Raw genomic sequence first — 22,205 nt, forward strand, 5'->3', positions numbered from 1 at the left:
CAAAAAGCAGTTGTGTCTCCTATAAGCATTCCAAGCCCAAGACAATTGATGGTCTCAGTTTATTACATAAGAGAAGACGGTATTTAGTGTGGACTGTGCCAAGTCTTTTCACACCATAGAAAATGTTGAAATAATTCCTGAGCTATACGGTAGCAAAGCTTACATTCTTTAATGATGAAATTGCTACCCTTGCCTTACAGGAAAGCAGTTTTAATGGAAAAACAGTTCTTGTATAACCACATTCTTCTCTCAAGCTAATGTTATTCACAACAATGGAGGGTTATCTGTACCTTAGCAAGTCATAGCCAAGGAAAGAATAACTGGCTGCAAGAGCACTGACTAAAGGAGCGTTCACACTACTTTTCACACGGACTTTTCAAGTGGACAGCAAAAACCTACATGTCGGGTTTTGCTGTCCGCTTGAAAAGTCGGACATCTTTGGGAGTGGACAGTTAAGGACAGGCATGGACAGTAAAAGAACGCACCCGATGTCCATTTAAATCAATGCAAAATGTCACGGACACAGCTAGTGTCCGCTGCTAATGTCCGCACAAGACTTTAAACGGACACTAGGAGTGGACACTAGCTGTCGGACACAGATGGTAGTGTGAACGCCCCTTACAGATACAGCCAAGGGGGCGCTGCTTTACCGTGTTTCAATAAACCTCATAGAGATCAATGGGAGCTACGGAAACAGCATAGCACAGCTGAGCTACTAAGTCCTTAGCTCCAGTGTTACAGAAACAGCTCAGCTACATACACTACGCTTCTGTAGCTCCCATTTACTTCTACTGCTGTAGGGGCAGTGCTGTTCACCTTTTTCGGTAAATGCCACCACGTTGGTCAGGTTTTGCGACAAGTTATCCTCACCTCAGCCATGATGAGAATAACAAATAGTGCAAAGGCAAACGGGAGAGTATGCCCATGGCCAACCACAAATAGGCTCTCATTTTCCAAACTGCCTCAGGAACACAGTAGCTATAAAATCGGACAGTCCTGTTCACTACAGTTACAGTTTTCCTTTGCACATTTACATACATTGCGCTGGAAAAAGAAATAAAAAAAAAAAAATCTTAATTCTGGAGAAAACAGACAATGGAAACAGTTATTGCTATCTGACATAATACCCCAGTTAGGGGATGTTCACACTACTGTTATTAATGCCCGTTGCTCTCATCTGTCATAGGATGACAGCAATGGATTTAGCAGCGATAGACTGACGGACACAGACAAAGCCTCCTCCATCTAATGTAAACCTCATGAAGGACGACACTTTCTCCTGTCATGTTTGTTCACTTTTGGAACCCAAGACACTTGTTCACATCAAAAAGGTAAAAGTGAGAGAGAAACCTGGTGGAGGGGGCTCGGTCTGTATTGTACGGTTAGGGTCCATTGCTTTCATTCGTCATAAGATAACGGTAGTGTGAAACTACCCTTAAACTGAAAAGGTCGGTCCAGTTTTATGTGAAGCTTATTCAATGTATAATCAAAAGTTCTGCAGTTTTTCAACCTACATTTTGAGTTTCAAATTCTTACCATTTTTATAGTTATCTGCTCACTATCAGTGACTAGAAGTGCGTTTCCATTCAGTGGCTGAAAACCTGCTAACAGCTAGTAGCTGTCGCAGATGAATTTAGGCAATCCTCTGTGAGCTGTGTCATACACATCCAAAGAGCACACTCCCTATTGTTCTGAGGGTTTGCTGCCATAAATATCAAAGCAAACGCTTCTCAATAGGTACTATGCATGTGCTCACTTGTGGAGATCCAGCTAGTAAGGATAAATATGCAACCTGGACACCAGGGAGACTATCGGGAGAGATTTACTAAGATGGCCTACACTCTTTGTAGTTCATTGAGTATATATTGTAAACGGAATCTCTCTAGAAAAGGGGTGCAGCTTTCCGGAAAGGAGTTCTGGCTTAGGGTTGCTTCACCCTAGCACTGGGGGCCATTCCACTTAAAAAAGGCAAAGCGAAAAGTCTTGCAAGCAGGAAACTGGCGGACTCCATTATAGTCTATGTGGTCCACGACTAAGTACTTTTTAAGTGGATAGTGTTTCCGTTTTTCGGGTCCCCAAGCGGACCCAAAGAACAGAAACCTGAACACTAGCGTGATCCTAGCGTTCGCCAGAAAAGGGTTTGGCTTAAAATGGAACTCAAAATGCGTATTGCAGTCTTACTGCAAAGTGCGTGAATCAACAGGCGGTGTAAACATGCTTGTAAACAGGAGGTGCAACATGCACCAAAATGTATCAAACAGCGTGAGCCACCATGATATAGCTAACAGACCTTCGGATGGCCTGGTCAAAGTTTACCATGTTGAAATATCTGTATCTTTAGTAAATCTGACCCAATTTCTACCTTTTGGGGCAGAGCCATTTAGCATTACATTGTAGCCAAGCTTGGAGTCCAGGTTGTTTAGATCACAGAGGATTGCCCAAACTGCACCCAAACCCTTTGTTGTGGGAAAATCAGGTTTTCGGCATCTGGAGTCAAATAAATGCTTTCAGTCACTCACATACAGATTGGGGAAACTGGGGTGGAATTAAAACGAAGAACATTACAGCGTTGCACACGTTTACAGCATATAATAACTATGACCTAGTTATATAATCCTCCCCTTAAATGGGATATCCTACCAAGGACACGTATCACTTATCCACTGCAGTGGTCAGACATGTGCAATGAAGAGGGGTCAAGAATAACAGCCAATCATAGTTAACAAAAAAAGTGCCTGCTTGACCACAACTCCATCCATTCTCCTCAGTCACAGAAAGTGGGAACTCCAGACTCTTGTTCCAATGATTACTGAGGGCTTCACTTCTAGGACCCTCACCAATCACACAAGATAGGTGATATAATGGACTTTGTAGGAATATCCCTTTAAAGGACATGTTGCCCTCAGTGAGAGAGGAGCACACACAGTATTTATCTGTTTTATAGACTTGATCCTCAGCAAAGGAAAGAAATCAAAATATATAAAACACACATTTTTATTCTTCTAGTTGGACTTTGCACACATCCAGCAAGTCATCTAACACTGCTTTAAACTATTGCAAGTGAAGCTGAGGCCTCTGCACATCCCTCTAGGCTTGCAAACCACCATGAAGCAGCACTCATCCTAAAACATTTGTTACAAAGCTCGATTCCACGGGACAAGATCAGAAGTCTGCATTGTATGTCTGTTCTCATTAGAAATCCACTTCATCAGAGTCTGTGGAGGTGCCGCTACTCTTAGAATCATCCTTATTCGGGTTCCAGACAAAGCGGTAATTGTCTTCAAGCTGCTGCTGTCGCTTCTGTTCCTTGTGAGCATCTTCTGACCCCTGTATCTAGAACATAAACACCCAACAATGAGATAGATGCACTACAGAGATGACGCTTTCCAGCACATTCCCACTTTACACCATCTACAAGCTATACTTACATAGGATGAATAATTCTGGATCTTGTACGTTTAAGAAACAAAAAAAACTCAAGGAGTCTCCTTTATGGGAACCTGTCAGTTCCATCTGGGTTACTAAACTGATGATCCAGAGGAACATGTGAGTGGTATAAGGTCCCATACAGCTCTATTCTAATGCTGTGTATCACTGGTATTCTGTAGGTCAGATAGGAGTTCTAGAAAACGCTTTTCTAGAGCTGATGTCCTGAAAGTGTCTGATGAAGGTTGTATGGCGTCAACTGAGACATTACAAATGCTTTGGCTTGCATACTACGATCATCATCATAAATGCATTCGGCTTGCATGATTATACTCTGGAGTGCCTACTTTATCTACTCCTTACAAGAAAGTTAGTAAGTAAGGGGGCATTCACACTACATAACGCCAGCGTGTATCACAGCCGTACACGCCAGCGTTACAGCAGGGCTGCCGAACACTTCCCATTCATTTCTATGGGAGCCGGCATGCGAGCGCTCCCCATAGAAATGAATGGCCTGCTTCTTTCACTGCGAGCAGTCCCATTGAAGTGAATGGGAAGTGCCAGCGTATACGGCAAGCTCTGCTCATGCCGAGCCGTACACGTCGGCACTTCCAATTCACTTCAATGGGACTGCTCGCAGTGAAAGAAGCAGGCCATTCATTTCTATGGGGAGCGCTCGCATGCCGGCTCCCACAGAAATGAATGGGAAGTGTTCGGCAGCCCTGCTGTAACGCCGGCGTGTACGGCTGTGATACACGCTGGCGTTACGTAGTGTGAATGCACCCTTAGATAGTAAAGAATGGGAGCTATACCTTCAAGGGCTTGTCTCATCAGATGGTCAGCCAGCTATGGGGTTTTTTGCAAAGGGAAGCCACAAACAGCAGGATGAAGTCCTGAGGAGACAACTCCCCTTTATTAGGATTATATATCCTAACAGCACATATAAAACAGGGGTCTGGCTCCATGAGCCAACCTGAGGCCAGCAGAGAATTTACAGCCATATCAATCATCTATAAGGGTCCTATACGTGAAAACCTTTAACCCCTGCTAATCATGAGAGCATATCTTCTGTTGAGCAATAGACATTACTCTGACACACGTACCAATATGTTGAAAAAAATATCTTTCAGGTTCCTTGTGTCCTCTTCTGAAAGCCAGTGCCCATCATCGTCACCTCCAAAGCCTCCTGTAAGGATCTTAATCTCTATTTTACCTGTTTGGGAACAGAAAAAAAATTGGCAAATGAAGCTTTGCTATAGATAATGGAGAGTGGGACACAAAGCTGCAATGTACATTGTGCCTGCTTGTATTCTTAGTATGTGTCTCCTGGGACAGTCTAGTGTAATGGAATATTGTACAGCGAGCACTATGGCAGGTGTGCTGGAGTGTCCTGGGGGACACAAACATCGAGAGATACAGCACAGATCTACCATATATAACAGCACATTACCAGTTATTTTCTGTACTTGTACAGCACCTGTAGTATTTATATTATACTTGTCTATTAAGTCTATACGATTACAAAAGGAGATTATACATTGTACAATTTTTATCATTTTCAACATTTATAACATGCTGGTGGTGGTGGTGTGTGGGTTTAAAAAAAACAAAAACAAAGAATAAATAAAACACATTTACAACTCATCTGTAAGCATATGCTCATCACTGTATACCAAGATGCCTGATAAACCTCACCTACATAAAAATACTTAGTCCATTATAGCAACCAACAACACGACATATACACAAAATGTACCGTATCCAGTCCATATCAAAATAATCCTGAATGATGACTATATTAATATAGGAAGAATATGCAAATCTGCCTTCCATGATGTAATTAGGAAGACAGTTGCTGCCTCAGTATTGCAAACCAATAGAGGGCACTCACTGGAATGTGCAAGCCTGTCTTAAGACAGGATTCCAGTGAAATAACCCAATAATGGCTGCTCCCTTTAGCCTCATGCCCGACCTTCCAAGAGGCCTTTGTTTAGCAATGACGCTGGGATTATTACCAGGTATAGTCTCTCATTCGAGGACAGCTGTTTCGATCTGGTTGGATCTCTTCAGCCCGATGTAGAGAGGACTATAACCTGGTAGAGGTGAGAGGCTTAGACAGGGTTCGGGGGATATTGTCACTCCTTAGGGAGAGACCACCATATAGGTGTGTGGAGACTTGTTAAGCCTTTAGCACTCCACTTTGCAAGGAACTATGGGAAGAATATGCAACTGTCTTCCTAATTACATCATGGAAGGCAGATTTGCATATTCTTCCCATAGTTCCTTGCAAAGTGGAGTGCTAAAGGCTTAACAAGTCTCCACACACCTATATGGTGGTCTCTCCCTAAGGAGTGACAATATCCCCCGAACCCTATATTAATATATAATAACATTGGATAAAATGAACGGACAGCTGGGTGTGACCATTCCCCACCGTCAGAAGTGTCATCACCGATCAGACACCTCCATCTAGCAACACCCAGTTAGCAATTTATAAAAAAAAATTTCAGGAGGAGTAACAGAGGAACAACCCAATGCACATCCAGAATTGTTATTTCTTGGTGAAGTATGTATTAAAAAACCCCAAACCAAAAAACTAATATGTCACAAGAGGTGACAAAGCATTTTTCTGCAGAAAAGGACATATTCCACAGAAACTATCCATGCTCATAATGGAAGCGCCCTAGGGATTAGAAAAATGACTAGCAACTTACTAATACCTTATCTACTGACACAGCTGTAAATTACATTTAACATTGCATTGTAGAGGTCTGAACAGACACCAATGAATTTACAGAGATAAGTGGGACTACTACTGACATTTGGGGTGCAGGGGGTGGAACTGTTCTCCCTATTGTAAATGGTTTTTATTTTTTGTTTTCCCCTCTCTTTTCCAGCTATTATATGCTGGGGTCTGAATAGACCCCAGAGTATAATAATTTCCCTTCCAGTTCTATCCAAACAAAATTGGATGTAACTGAACCGAGGGTTCACTTCGTCCAAACACAGGACAAAACTAATCTTCTGGGATTTGCCCATCTTTACTTCATATATACTGTATAACTGCCTGAAAAGTGGAGAAGAACTCATATTTCTTCAATAAGATATAATATAACATTTATTATATTAATCTTCCTTAGTCATTTATAACAAGTGGTTAGAATAGAAGATACACTTTAAGAATTTAAGATTGGGCAGCTTGGACTGAATTCCCTTGATCTTGCCAGTGAAATCTCTGGGTAAAATGCTTTGTATGGATTTCTATTCTTAATATATATATATATATATTAGGGTAGGAAGTTTGCACGTCTCTCAAATAGTTCATCGTATGCCATAAAACCTTGGTATCTTCAGACAAGTTGTCTGCGTACTTTGTGAAAAGTGATGTGGGATAAACCACGATGCATTGCCGTCACAGTTTTTTTCTGCAGCTCCCCGCTACCTGGGGCCTTAGACTCAAGGGTAAGGCCCCATTTTGTGGGAAAGCTGCTTTTTCTGTTGCAGATTTTGCTGCCGTTTTCTGAGGCCAAGTCAAGAATAGTTTCAATAGGACACAGATACAAAATGCTGTCTACAAGCATAACAAAAGCCCAATGGACCTGGAAATTCCACTAAATGTAGAACAGTCAGGGAGCCAGATCACCCGTCGTGAGCACAAGGAGCCTACCTTCTGCCTTCAGGCCTTCCTTTTCAAGCAGGTCCTTAACAACATTCTCAATGTGTCTCAGCTGAGGGTTATCGCTGCTCATTTCCTTTCTCTTGGGATGCTCAGAGCTGCCCCGTCGTATCTTTGTGACCCTGACTTTTATACGGCCATCCGAATGGTCATCTAATGTGAAGAAGGTGATAGGAAAATTTAACCCATCAAACTATTATTAACAACAAGCTAAAACGAAGTGTAGCGGGTCATGGCCGTTCAAGTGAGTCAAGTTGGCGCTAAGCTGCGCAATTTAAGACAAAATCAGCCAGACAGAAGAGACACTGCCAGCAAGTAGAAGCAGCAGAAAGAAGCAGGTTAAGGAAAGGAAGACCTGAAAGCACAAGGGACCAATGGTCCAGGTCACTTCACTAATTCTACACACAGCAACACAAAGTGTCCAAACAATCCGGCATATACTTATCTTATAGAAATGCCCACCAACCTGAAACAGTGTCACAATAAACACAAAAACAACCAAAAACACAATAACCCCTTTAAACCAGACCAAGAACACAGGAAGATGACAAACCTGAAAAAGCGCAAATTATGTGAAACAGAATTTGTATAAACCTGTTACCTAGTGTACAAACTTCTACACGACTCCATTACTCCAAACAGAGATAAAAAATCATTACAAAGTTTATCAAATCCTATAAATGTTGCAAAAAAACTAAACAAAAGAAACACACAAAAGTTCTTGAAACGTTGATGCATACTAAGTGGTTGTCCAGGAAATGGTGCGGTGGTCGGGGAATTTGTAAAATCAAAAGTCAAAAACAAAGTCAAAATATACTCACTTGTATCTGGGCTACTTTATGCACCATGTTGGCCTGTGTCTCATGTTGAGGCCACGTTGCTGAGGCTCTTACAACTGTTGAGATCGATCAGGACCTTTAGCAGTCGCTAGAGTGGGACTGGTGACGTCACCTGCATATGTCATCAGTTCCTTACCAGCTATCACTGAGGCCAATGATTGGAGTCAGAAGTCATACGAGATTCCTGGCATCCAACAACGTGGGCGCAGCATGAGGCACGAGGCACACACAGCACCAGCAGTGGACAATGGCGAGTACCTTTTATTTTGTGTTGGTCCTGAGTTACAGCTTAAAGGGGTTGTCCCATCACAAAGATCCTATCTATACTGCTTGTTAATGTGGATGTAAGACTTTTCCTAAATACACTGCTTCAGCAAAACTGCTTTGTTTGTCCACTATCTTACTTTATTCAATTCTTTGTGGCCACAGCCCTGACTTAGCTGCTCATGAGTCCAGTGATGTATCTGCTGCTCTCAGGGGGGAGGGAGGAGGGGCTAAGTGCAGGGAGCGAGCCTGTGTTTCTAGCTATTCCTGTGTCTATACCATGTGACCTAGGTCCTGCTCTCAGATAGGGGAGAGGAGCTGCTTTCATTTCTGAACTCTTCTTCTGTTCTCCCAGTTATCAGGTTAGCTAATTCAATTGTGTTCCTTATGGCAGAGACAGGCAGTCTCTGTATGTAACACAGAATGGAGTTGCTCCTGCCTGTACTTCATAGTCCAATATTGTGCATTTAGTGTTGTTTGAGGACCTTTGATGACATCACAGGAAGAAAGAAGATTTTACAGCCGTGAAGACTGGTGAGTATGCAACGTGGGAATACCCCTTTAATGCAAACTCACTTGTCTCCACAGCTGCATTCATAATTCTGCAGTCATGCGGGGATCAATTTTCTCACAGCATTTGCAAACAGCTTTCTCTTGTGATCTACATTCTTGGCAGTCTACTTTATACAAAAGGTGGTGTATATTTGTCAAAATTGTGAAACCCCCCCCCCCCATCTTAAGTGACAAAACAAATGATCTTGATGAAACTACTATATGTGAATGTACCCCAAGTCATTACAACTCACAGTTTTCATCAGGCCATTTTACAAATTTCTAAGTTATCATCTGTTTTTACCATCATGGCCCATGAGGATGATGGGCTGCCAAGGCCAAAAGAGCAGGGGTACTCAACTACTTTAAAGTAGTCCAGGATCCGCCATCAAGTAAAGGTCTGAGTTGAACAACAGCTGAAAACGTCTAGTATTCACAGGACACATCCACTAACATGGCATTATACTATAAAAATTACCTTTCATATCTACCGAAATGTCTGTTTTACTATATGAATGATCTGAATCATCTTTCTTGTTCCTCTGTTATTCCCCCTAGAAAATACTGAATAATCTGACAACTGGATGGTAGCAGTTGTGGATGTATTCCCTACACATGGTGGCACTGCCCAATTGTCAATGGGCATGGACATACCCCAAACACTTAGCCTTCCTTCTGTCATTCCTTTATTATTTCTCCCAAGATAAAATGCCCCAGAATTGTTAACGCTTGGAAAATTCAAGTATCGACTACAACATACAGAACTAAAAAGTCCTCTTAAAATACCTGTGCCCATAAATATTAAATTACATATTTCCATCTTTTCTACGAACTCTCAGTTGTGTCTTCCCTCTGTTATTCCTCATGGAAAAGCATGAATACATTGACAGTTGTGCGTTACTATTCTGTTCAATGTGTCACATTCTCAGACATGAGAATATTTCTCAGTGCTGGTTTTTTTAGCCATGACTGAATATTAGTATGTTACAGTGGAAGACATTAATCTGGCAGCTATTACAACGTGACATAATAGTCTTATGCATCAGATCACCTACCAGTTGGCGGTTTGGCGGCAGGATCGCTGGTTTCCTGTGTCGTGATCTCATCAGTCTCAGCGGCCTGGGTCTCTTCTCCCGTCTCCACAGCAGTACTGTCTAGTTTATCGATTAACTTATTCAGTGTTGTGGCAAGGGATTTTGAGGCTTGTTTTCTATCAAATTCACCCTTCAGACCTTCAGTCTCCAGCTCTTCCTGAGCCTACAACAAAAGCTTTCCCAATAAGCATGACACGATGACAGGATAGTTATATTCCAGCTCCACACACTATACAGGTCTACCAGACAGAACACTAAAAAAAAAGTCACACACACACACACACACACACCTCCAGACATTTATAAAATGAGCGTATGTAAAATTACATATAAATGACTCCTCAGAGTCAAACATGCCCTACCTTAAAGGGGTTGTCTGCGACACATGGTCAGGACTGATACTTTACTGTCTACAGTCACATGAAAACAAGATCTACAAGTCTCATCCATTATGTTGTTACAGTTTGTCAGCAGGTTAGTCACTGGCAAGACTGTAGTGGTTGACCTGTTGTGAGCACGGCCTGTATGTTCCCAGCCTAGGGATGTATTTACACATAACAGATTTGGTGTTGTGACTTCAGAATAGCAGTAGAACGAATGTGAATATAAATTCAATAATATGTCCGTTCAAAAACTCAGACAGAAATATATAGATATACAGTATATTTTTCCTTCTAGCTTAACTGAGAAAGTGACTTTGCTCAAAATGATGTCTAAGGTTAAGTTCAAACTAGCATTGGTCTCTCCGTTGTTCGGGTCTGCTTGGGGACCCCAAATAAACGAGAGCCTGTCCGCTTAAAAAAAATAAAATAAAATCTAAAACACGGCTACAGACACCATAGGTTTTCAGCATAAAACTGTCGGAGAGAAAAGCGTTCCATGCAGGAATCTGCGCTGAAGTCTCTTACAAAGACTCCAATAGAGATGTGAACTTAGCCTAACAGGGCCACCTAGAGGATACAAGATAGTATTAGAATTAAAAAGTAGGCCTTCTTTTAATAGACAGACACCATAAACATGACCCTGATTTAGGGATAGCCAGGACAAAAGGGGAGTTTATATTATTTAAAAAAAAAAAATAAAAAAAAAGGGAAAAAATGGCAGCTTTGTCAAAAGGGATGTGTCTCTGCACAGTATGACTCTATGCACCTACACAATAATGTACGGCTCATACAGAGTGTATCAAAATATGGATCAATCAAGTTGATCATAGTTTGGGTCAAATACTACACAAACAATACTATAGACATTGCGCTTCCAATGATCATGTGATGGCGTTGACGTGTTTCGATAAAGCCTTTGCCTGGGGGGGTTGCATCATCCTCATGGGTCTATCCTTTTACGTGACAACCCACAAAATGACAAGTAAGAAATTCGGAATCTGCCCTCAAGAACAGAGAGCTCTCCCCACCCTTCTCAAAATGACTGACAGGCTGATGTGTCCCTGCACACACGAGAAGTAAGCCATCAGTCTCTGGTGCGAGGGCGGTGGAGACGGGAGAGGCGCTTCCACAGGCACAAATTTATTTCTTGATCTCTCAATAAAATGGCTGTACTGTGCTGTCCTCAGGCTCCATGCACACAACATAGTGTACTGCTCCAAGTGTGCAGTAGAACGCACTCAGAGGACTCTCGGAGTGATACCAGAGTGCTTTCTGTAATACAATCACCTCTATAGAGACTTCCAATCTGTTTCGTTCTGATGAGTAAGATAGAACCTGCTCTATATTCATCAGAAAGGAGCATCAGACACCCCCTCAGGAGATTATTGGTCTGCACACTCTCTTGTGTGAATTAGGCCTTAGAGCAGACCTGGGCAATGTGTGGCCCGCAGGCCACATCCAGCCCTCTGACTGCTTCTATGCGGCCCACATAGCTACTGTAAGATTCTTCAAGGACCTGTGATGATGTCACCAGGCTGCTGGCAATGGGGGCTGCTGAATGATAGAGAGAGGACCTGTGATGATGTCATCACAGCCTATCACCAGGATAGGCTATGATGACTCGTTAGTGGGCGGAGCCACACGGGACTGTGTGCGGTCTGTAAGCTGCCGGCAATGGAGGCTGCTGTACAGAGAAGAGACAGCATGTGTGAGCATGAAGAGAGAAGAGACAGCATGTGTGAGCAAGAGGGGGGAACTAGGGGCAGATGTAGGGGGGCAGTTAAACTGAATACATATGGGGGGGGGGGGGGACATTAAACTAGGGGGAAGATGGAGGGTGACATTAAACTGGGGCAGCTGGAGGAGGATATTAAACCATGGGGGGGGGGGGGTAGCTGGAGGGGGGACATGTCTGCCTCTAGTTGCCCCCAGTTTAATGTCCCCCTCCAGCTTCCCCAGTTTAATCTCCCCTCTAGTTTCTGCTGGTTTATACTGGGGCACCAGGAGAGGGACTTAATACTGTGGGACATTAGGAGGGAAACGTTATAATGTGGGGGTATATAATGTTAGGGTGATTGTAGGAGGATTTTACTTTGTGGGGCAGATGGAAAAATGATTGAGAATGGGCAGAGTCAGCAGAGAAGTGGGTGGAGCTAAATTTGCCACCGCGCACATGGCCCTCTAGAACCGTTAAAATTTCTCATGTGGCCCCATGGGAAAATTAATTGCCCACCCCTGCCTTAGAGGATAGTGAAAACTCTACTTTAAACTCTATGGGACAAGGAGACCCGCAAATGAACACCTTCAGCTTTTTATGTGTCTCTTCCCTCATCTGAGAGATCAAACCTATGGAGCTCACCTCATCAATAAGATTATCAATTTCCTTCCCCATTTCTGTTTTCACTTCTTCCTTTATCTGGGAAACATCAGACTTGGGAAGTAGAATGTTTTCCAATTCCTTTTCAAACTCCTTCATGAGGGCCTGCTCATCTTCATCTTCGGGATCTGGTACTTCAGACATAGAGTTGGAATCTTCTTCACTGTGTAAATCTTTACTCTCGGCATCACTTTTGTCATCCTGTAAGAACATCAAACCTTTTAGTTCAAGCTGTAAAGCTTTATGAAATGTCCATTGTTACCATAATTATATAATCTGAAACCAACAAATGTCCCTCAAGACTACAATATAGGGCTTATGGGCGATTCTTGATCTCAATCTCAGTTGTCATAAGATAAGATAAGATAATCCTTTAATAGTCCCACATTGGGGAAATTTCAGCGTGTTACAGCAGCATAGTAATACAGATACAGGATAATACAGAGTAATATATTACAGACGTAGACACAGATAAGCTGAGAAGAGAAGATATACTAGGAGTCCATGGCAGCTAAGGAAAAAAAAAAACAGAAGAGAAAGAGGAAGACCTCATGGTCATCGTCATAATCATTTAGTTCTCTGTGCGGAGTGATCTTCGCTTGGTCTGATGTAGATTATACAGCCTGGTCGCGGTTGGAAGGAAGGACCTGCGATAGCGCTCCTTCTCACACTTGAGGTGAAGCAGACGGTCGCTTACAGTGCGGCCAAGTCCCATCAGGGTCCCATACATGGGGTGGGATTTGTTCTCCCGCATGGAGGTCACCACAGACAGTATCCTTCTATCACCCACCACCTGTACTGGGTCCAGGGGGCTCCCCAGGACAGAGCTGGCCCTCCTGATCAGCCTGTCAAGTCTATTTCTGTCCCTGGTTGATATACTGCTTCCCCAGCAGGCCACACCGAAAAAGATGGCTGAGGCAACCACAGAGTTGAAGAAGGCCCTAAGAAGTGTCCCTCGGACTCCGAAGGCCCTCAGCCTCCTGAGCAGGTAGAGTCTGCTGTGGCCCTTTTTGTGCAGCGCCTCCAGGTGATCAGCCCAGTCTAGTTTATTGTTGAGGAGCACGCCCAGGTACTTATAGGTCCTGACTATCTCAATACATGTTCCTTGGATCTCCACCGGGGTCGGAGCACCTCTCCGTTTACTAAAGTCCACCACCATCTCCTTGGTCTTCCCAGCATTAATCCTGAGCTGGTTCTGCTGGCACCATTCAACAAAATCCCGGTTTAAGTCTCTGTATTCCCTATCGTCGCCATCAGTGATAAGGCCGACTATAGCAGAGTCATCGGAGTACTTCTGTAAGTAACAGCTGGATGAGTTGTGCCTGAAGTCAGCAGTGTACAGTGTGAAGAGGAATGGGGCAAGTACTGTACCTTGTGGTGCCCCTGTACTACAGATCACAGTGTCAGACACACAGTCCTGGGCTCTCACATACTGAGGGCGGTTTGTCAGGTAGTCTAGGATCCAGTTGGACAGGTGATGGTCCACACCACCAAGGTTCAGCTTCTCCCTCAGTAGCCCTGGCTGAATGGTGTTGAAAGCACTAGAGAAATCAAAGAACATTATTCTCACAGTGTTCCCGGGTTTCTCCAGGTGAGAGAGAGCTCTATGAAGAAGGTGGATGATGGCATCATCTACCCCAATGCCTGGCCGGTAGGCAAACTGGAGGGGGTCCAGAGCGGAGCTCACTAGGGGGCGTAGGTGTGTCAGGACCAGTCTCTCTAGGACCTTCATCAGGTGTGATGTCAGTGCTACTGGTCGGTAGTCATTGTAGCCCATCGGGTTGGGTTTCTTTGGGACTGGTACCACGCAAGATGTTTTCCACAGTTGAGGTACTACTCCCAGCTTCAGGCTCATATTGTACATGTGCGTTATAATACCACACAGCTGGTCACTGCACATTTTAAGAACTCTTGCGCTTATACCATCAGGTCCCCCCGCTTTGTTCGCTCTAATATTCTTCATTTCCTTACACACCTGAGACTCCTGCAGAATCAGATAGTCAGATTGCAGTTGACCGCAGTTCGGTGGGGGTTGGGTCTTGGTGTGTGAGGGGAGGGCGGTTGGCTGACATGCTGGTGGAGGGAGCATTTGCTTGGAGTGGAATCTATTGAAGAATAGATTAAGCTCGTTAAGCCACTTCCTGTCCCCTACTGTTCGGTGCCCTGTCTTTTCCTTGTGTCCTGAAATTGCCTTAAGGCTGTCCCACACCTCAGAGATTCTACCCTCCCCCATCTGTAGCTCCATCTTCCGCCTGTAGTTGGCTTTCCCTTCTCTGATCATGTCATGTTTTAGTTTAAAGCCACAGAGTTAGCTGATCTGTGGGTGTCCCACAACTGGAGATGCCTAACCAAGCACTCTTCTATCTCGGTCAGTCCCCATTAAAATGGATGGGGCGACCAGGCACTCCATTCTAAACGTGGGGTACAAAGCAGCATTTAAGATGTGTGGGTCCCAGCAGTGGGACACCACCAGCAAGTTAACCCCTATCCACAGGATACTTACAGTGGCTGGACCACCCAACTACTAACTACAGTAAAGAAATTGTCGTTTACCGTATATTGAAATACGTCAGATTCCTGAGCAGGGCTAACAACGATGTTAGGATTCTGATGAAATTCAGATTCACGATTCTTTGAAATTACAAATTAATTGAATTCTATAAATTGCGCAGCCCTACTTGAAAGTGTAAAATGAGGTAATGTTTAAGAGTAGAGCGGCCCAAGGCTGCACAGGGGTGGCCCACAAGCTCCTGGGAGACTTGAAGGAGTTATATCAAGTTTTAAACTTCTCATATAGCGCCAGAATATGTATCTGATCAGGGGAAGTCTGAATAATCATGAGAACGGGGGTCCTGTGTTCCCCATATGAATAGAGTGACAGCTGAGGCCTGGTTACTCCTTCATTCATTCTTTACGGAGCTTACAAAGAGAAGCCAAGTATAGTGTCAAGATATTGGTTTCAGTCCTACAGAGGTGAATGAAGTAGGCACCGCCAGTCAACTTTGTGGCAAGTCATGTGGTCTTTTTTGTTGGTTCCTGTGAAATCCAGGTCCTCCTCCAAGGACTACTGCAAGTATTCTACCTGGCAAAGTATCTCAAAGCCTGCACACGTGCCTGCAGAACCTATGATAGTGTGATCTTTACTAAAAGGAGGCCGCTGCACCCCAGCTTATTTTTTCACTTATAGAGTAGAAGTTCTCACTTGATACCAATCGCCGCAAAATAGCACCGCGTATACGGTACCGGCTCCCATTGAAAACAATGGGAGCGTATACGGCCCGCAAAAGCTCCCGCAGCGTCTACGTGGCACATTACGTGCCAAAAGACATCGTGTGAACCCGGCCTAATAAGATTTCAGGGAAACTGTGATTTCTAACATGTCTGTAGGCAGTAATACAGTCCTGGTTTTAAACGTCAACCCAATTCTTGGAGAGAGGAGAAGTGCAAAGCTAGGAAGGCTGTGTAGTCTGAGTCAGGACCAAGTTTGGGTGGAGAAGGAAAAAAAGGTACCAACTCCAGCTTCAAAATAATAATTATATTATATAATTAATCATTTTAAAGAGGACCTTTCACCATATCTGGGCACAGGCAGTGTTATATACTGCCAGAAAGTTGACAGTGCGCTGAATTCAGCGCACTGTCGGCTTTCCCGATCCGTGCCCGGTGTAAAGCGCTATCGGTCCCGGTACCGTAGCGCTTTACAGTCAGAAGGGCGTTTCTGACCATTAGCCAGAGACGTCCTTCTGCCTCGCGGCGCCAATCGCGCTGTGCTGTGAGAGCCGGGAGGAGTTTAAAACAAACTCATTTATTAATTGTCGGACAAAGGGGGTTGTATACCTCATGACTTGCCACTGCGGAGTCCAATATGTGGGGAAAACCATAAGGGAACTCCGCAGGAGGATCCTTGACCATGTCAATGATGTACTTAGAGGGGAGGATACACCAATCTCTAGGCACGTCTGGCAGGCGCATAATGGCGATCCGGACGTGCTGCGTTTCCAAGGCATTGAAAAGGTTTTGCCGTCAAAGAGAGGCGGGGATTTTGACCGAAAAGTGCTCCAAAGGGAGGCACGCTGGACCTTTTTATTAAAGACAGTTAAGCCAGATGGTCTTAATGACTACATAGGTTATGCATGTTTCCTTTAATGGGATGGATATGTTTATCACTGTAAATGGCATGGAGGCTAACCCAATATTTACCATCATAGACAGTCTCTTAAGCGGTAATACACAATTTATCTATTGGTCACCATTTATCTGTCTGAAAAGCTTAGATGGGTCCTGTAATATTGCCTTAGTGCGGATGGGGGGGTATCATGTAATATAGAATATATTATATACCATCTAGCCCCCTAGATAGTGGTACTTGGAATATGGAAGAGATTATATACTATCTAGCCCCTTATGTAGTCAGACTTGGAACATGGAAGTAACATCTCCATATATACTTATGAGCGAGTTAAATTCTCTTTTGCTGTACCCCTGCGGTCAGTGTTTATTTATGAAAACCTCTAAATGATAGGGGGTGCTTGGTTATCAAGGCGTAAGTGAATAGTTTTGCCCTCACTAGTGTATTCTGTCTGCATTGGAACATCAGTATAGCTACCGTTCAGTGGCTGCTTACTAGCCCTGTATATATGTCCTGGATATATATAGTTTACATGGTGGAGGTTTGGCTTATAAAATGAGCCGATCTCCTTGGCGGCATGCAAGGGTTAAACTTAGTGTGCATGCACGGCCTGATCTGAAGGAGAAATAGGTTCTGGAGGCAGGATGTTGATTGGCCAGAGCCCCAGTGAGAGGGCGGAGCCTCTCCTTTAAAAGATCTGATGTCTCCACTCTCACTCATGGCTGCAAAAAAATGCCAAGGGGGGAGCGGGGCAGTGACTAGGCTCTCCTTGTTTTGAAACAATCACTTATTTTAGGAAGTGGCAAGCTATCTTAGAGAAGCCTCTGATGAATTACTTGCAGTGAGCAGTAAGGAAACATGTCAGGCTGTTACCAGTGAAGCTAACATTGCTGAAAAGTTAAGCAGTTAGCATTGCCAAGAGCTGAGGGCCAGGAACTCAAGGCTGATAGTGCTGTGAATTTAGGCAGTTATCAGTGCCTGGAGCTATTAGTGTTAGTGTGAGAGTCCAGGCAGCTAAAGGCAAACTGAGTGTAGCAAGTGGAATATGAGGAAGCACTCTGCTATATTTACATTGCTGTTTTAAATAGTTAGAAACATTGTAAACAGCTAGTTTAGTTGCTATTTATACTGACACAGGAGTGAGATAACAATAGTATATAAGAGCATCCTGTGTATCTCCCAAAAGCAACTTACACATTGGATCTGATATGGGGTGTTGAAGGGATCTGAGGAAAGGAGGGGGAGGATCCTTGTTTATTTATATTTTTCCCCTTGACATCCTAGTAGCTGGAATACCTGTGTTGGCTACTATACCCCCAATCAGACCTATGCGACTATCTGTAGTCTAGCTATCCTACATTGTGATAGGTGATGGTGGTTCACTTGTGGGGGAGCAATTTTATAGTAAATGTTTTAGCGGGTATTAATAAAAGCTTTTGAGTTTTAATTTGCTACCCTATATTTTTTGGATACTCACTTTATCCCCCTTTTTTTTCTTTCACCATATCTGGGCACAGGCAGTGTTATATACTGCCAGAAAGCTGACAGTGCGCTGAATTCAGCGCACTGTCGGCTTTCCCGATCCGTGCCCGGTGTAAAGCGCTATCGGTCCCGGTACCGTAGCGCTTTACAGTCAGAAGGGCGTTTCTGACCATTAGCCAGAGACTTCCTTCTGCCTCGCGGCGCCAATCGCGCTGTGCTGTGAGAGCCGGGAGGAACGCCCCCTCCCTCTCCTGATAATACTCGTCTATGGACAAGCTGTGTGAGCAGAGGGAGGGGGCGTTCCTCCCGGCTCCACAGCACAGCGCGATTGGCGCCGCAAGGCAGAAGGACGTCTCTGGCTAATGGTCAGAAACGCCCTTCTGACCATAGAAGAGCTACGGTACCGGGCCGTAAGCTCTTCACACTGGGCACAGATCGGGAAAGCCGACAGTGCGCTGAACTCAGCGCACTGTCAGCTTTCTGGCAGTATATAGAACTGCCTGTGCCCGGATATGGTGAAAGGTCCTCTTTAATATTGTTTAATTATTAGGAACGCAATGACATTTCTTTTTAATAAAATTAGGAGCATTGCTGCTTCTGTCTGACCACGGCTCTCAACCACTTTATAAGTCAGGCTGTGGAAAAATAGTGGGGTTGGAAGTTTAGCCTACCAACTCCATAGTCCAGAACTGAAGCAAAGGTAAATCTTATAAATTGTATACGGACTCCGTCCATATAGAAGGGAAATTCAGTTGGTTGACACTTGCAAAATAGCAATAGAGACAATAAAGAGGTTTTTCCAACACATGTTTATTGAAGACCTAACATCAGAATAGGTCATCAATAAGGGCCTAAGATATAGCACAGGGTTTGACACCTAGGACCTTGCTTGATCAGCTGTCTGAAGAGGCTGAAGAATTCATACAAGCACTGTGACCTCCTCTCTGTTAACAGTGCACTCTGTCTGTTGCATAGCGGCTGTGCAAGGTATCTGCAGCTTCGTACCATTGACTTGTATGCAATGAAGTTGTAATTATATTGTTTCGTAGCGAGTGACGAGGTGGTCTGGGATGTAAACACTGAAGAACTTTCAAGAAGCTGATCAGTGGGGTCCTGGGAATAAGACACCCCCAATCTTTTACTGAGGACAGGTCATCTATAAAAAAAAATTAATTGCAAAATCCATTTCATGTACTGTAAATAAACCTATACACTACATGTGAAATGGGAGGTTCAGCTGGTCTATGGAATACGTCTTAAGGCTAAGGCCCCACAGGCCTAAAGCGCTGCGGGAAGAACCGTGAACGCATTGCGGATATTTCCTCAGCTCTTTGAAGAGAAAGTTCTCAGAGTTTTCCTCTTCGGACTTTCTCTTTAACATTATATCTACGGGAAAGCCGCCAGTGTTTCCATAGATATAATTGACATGCTGCAATTTGCAAAGCTGCAACGGCTTTGCAAATTGCAGCGTGTCCGCGCTGCGATTTCTTCCGCAAAGTGGGCATGGGATTCGCATGAATCCCATCCCCTTTGCTTGCACTGTAAAACGTCGCGATTTTTCCCACAGCGTCTCCGCTGTGGGCAAATCGTGGCGTTTACGTCCCGTGGGGCCCCGGCCTAAGAAGGGTTGTCCAACACCAAAAACAAATGCTAGGGATAGGGACACTTGTAAGGACAGTATGGCTTCTTTTATTTTAACCCATTCTCAGCGGTTTTTAAAACATTTGCCACATATACACGCATGCTTGGTCAACCATCTCACGTGTACGGCTTTATTCGAAGATATTGGCTTAGCACAACAAAAAGGCATATTCTACTACATGCAAAAGGAAAGTCCTACAAAGCCACCTAAAGCAGCACATGTATGGCATTCGGTACCTTTTTATGAGTTTTCTTTAAGTCTGCAATAAACTTTACCAGGTCTTCAGGATTCCTGATTATTTTATAGCGAAGAGTTCTGGATGAAGCTAAGACACAAAAAATAAAAAAAATCTGAAGTGAAATTCTGCAGCATTTCCATAACAAAATAAGTATGCGGCAGATTGCAGTACGCTCATTTTACCACCTTTATAAAATTGCAAATATTTGTGGATGGCTTATTTAAAAAGGACTTGTCCAGGCAAAAATGGAGAAATTTTTTTAAATTTTTTTTAACGGGTGTAATAAAAAAATAAAACAAAAATCACCGAAGTGATCTGGTGCCTCCCAGCGGGGTTTGGTTAACTCGACCTTCCAGCAGAAGTCCCCGAGACCAATCAGTGGCCTCAGCAAAGGACATGTGATGTCACTACCTGTGACGTCCCGGGGTCTCTTCCTGAGACTGCTGATTGGCCTCAGTGGTCACATAACCGTTGAGGCCAATCAGTGGCTTCCGAGAAAGCAATCTGATGAGTTTCACTTTGAGAAGACACCAGAGAAGCAGGACAGGACTATGCTGGGAACACCACGGCCCCTTGGCCTATTTAAAATACAAAAAAATTTGCTCATATAACCTCTAAGTTCCATCCACAAGAAGTGTACTGTAATATGATGCAGAATTGCATTGCAAAATCCACACTGCACATCTCCATGTCTGAGCTGAGTGTCATCATATACAATAGGGTGCTGCTTAGAAATAGGATGGGGCCAAATAATGTTTTGATATGGAGTTTATAAATATAAGTCATTAGGGCCACATGGTTACATACATAGCAGTATTACAGAGTAGTAAGAATCTGTGATTAAAAAATAAAAAAATAAAAATGTGGCATGTGTCATCGTGCTAGGGATGTACACCAATTATACATCAGCATCTTGTTAAGCACCTACTGGTCCATAACACTCATCTTAAGAGCTTGCACAAAAGAAAAACAAGCCTAAACAAGCACAAACCTTCTGTTCTTCCATCTGGAGCACTGAGACTGGGGATCGTTCCATCCTAGGAAGAAGTTAAAAAAAAAAATTATATATACATATATAACTAAATATTAAATAAGAAGCTAGAGTCCAAAACAAATTGTCCTTTCTATATAGCAAATTAATATCAAACTTGATAAACACACTACACTCACAAGTTGGGTACAAATTTACTTTTTGCTCCTTCTAGATGTGATCTGTATTTGTTGAGATTACCCAAAGCTGCAGCCTACTATAGACAGTCAACTGTGAGCGTCAATTTAGGAGTTCTGTGAGTAACCATTGTAAAACACACAAGTACATTTACATCCATTAAGCAGATTCATTTACACTAGGTTCACACGAGCGCTCGGGTTTCTGTCCTTTGGGTCCGACTGGAGACCTGAAAGACAGAAATCCTATCCGCATAAAAAGCGGTTACACGTGGATACAATGAGCTCAAGTGCCCTCTAATGGTCTTCATGCAGTCCTACAAGAATAAGCTTTGTGCCATCACTAGAATGCAAGAAAAGAAACAGCATGACAACACTAGTTTTTTGGGCTTATTCACCTGTGCAGAAACGTGGCAAATACCACCCCCCCTCCCACACACACACACACACACAAAAAAAAAAAAAAAAGTATACATATGATAGATAGATAGATAGATAGATAGATAGATAGATAGATAGATAGATAGATAGATAGATAGATAGATCTTATTGTCAGGGAAATCTAAAACGGAGTGACCTATCCCTGTGAGAAAATTTTAAGCCATCCATACTGATGCAAGAAAGTGGGGTACCTCTAGTTTTTGCTATGTGCCACAAACTGGCTATACAAGGTCTGCTGGAAACATAACTAAATTGACAACACCCCTTAACACTATTCAGCTGAGTAACAGAGAAATGGCGCAGAGCAGAATTCTTTTATAAAAAGAAAAAAAAAATTATTTAATGGAAAATAGTAATAATAAATTTTATTTTTATAGCGCCAACATATTCCGCAGCACTGTACAATTTGTAGGGTTCAAATACAGACAGATACATAACAAAGAAAGTCATTTCACACAATGGGACAGAGGGCCCTGCTCGCAAGAGCTTACAATC

General features: G+C 43.4%; 1 protein-coding gene across 2 annotated transcripts in view; it reads right to left on the reverse strand.

Annotated features, from left to right (window-relative positions):
• Nucleotides 1-2,976: 2,976 nt before the first annotated feature.
• The window catches only part of OS9 (OS9 endoplasmic reticulum lectin), a 36,864-nt gene continuing 17,635 nt past the window's right edge, over nucleotides 2,977-22,205 (reverse strand). The window contains exons 9-15 of one of the 2 annotated variants that reach the window (XM_075265646.1): nucleotides 21,094-21,139; nucleotides 20,101-20,189; nucleotides 12,594-12,812; nucleotides 9,813-10,014; nucleotides 7,094-7,255; nucleotides 4,530-4,639; nucleotides 2,977-3,333 (exon numbers count right to left, since the gene is read on the reverse strand). In XM_075265646.1, coding sequence (XP_075121747.1) covers nucleotides 3,193-3,333; nucleotides 4,530-4,639; nucleotides 7,094-7,255; nucleotides 9,813-10,014; nucleotides 12,594-12,812; nucleotides 20,101-20,189; nucleotides 21,094-21,139 — 969 coding nt within the window. In that variant the 3' untranslated portion in view covers nucleotides 2,977-3,192. The remainder of the gene's footprint in view (nucleotides 3,334-4,529; nucleotides 4,640-7,093; nucleotides 7,256-9,812; nucleotides 10,015-12,593; nucleotides 12,813-20,100; nucleotides 20,190-21,093; nucleotides 21,140-22,205) is intronic. The other variant, XM_075265647.1, reaches the window with a different exon arrangement.

This window comes from Leptodactylus fuscus, chromosome 2, assembly GCF_031893055.1.
Source record: "Leptodactylus fuscus isolate aLepFus1 chromosome 2, aLepFus1.hap2, whole genome shotgun sequence".
Lineage (NCBI taxonomy): Eukaryota > Metazoa > Chordata > Amphibia > Anura > Leptodactylidae > Leptodactylus > Leptodactylus fuscus.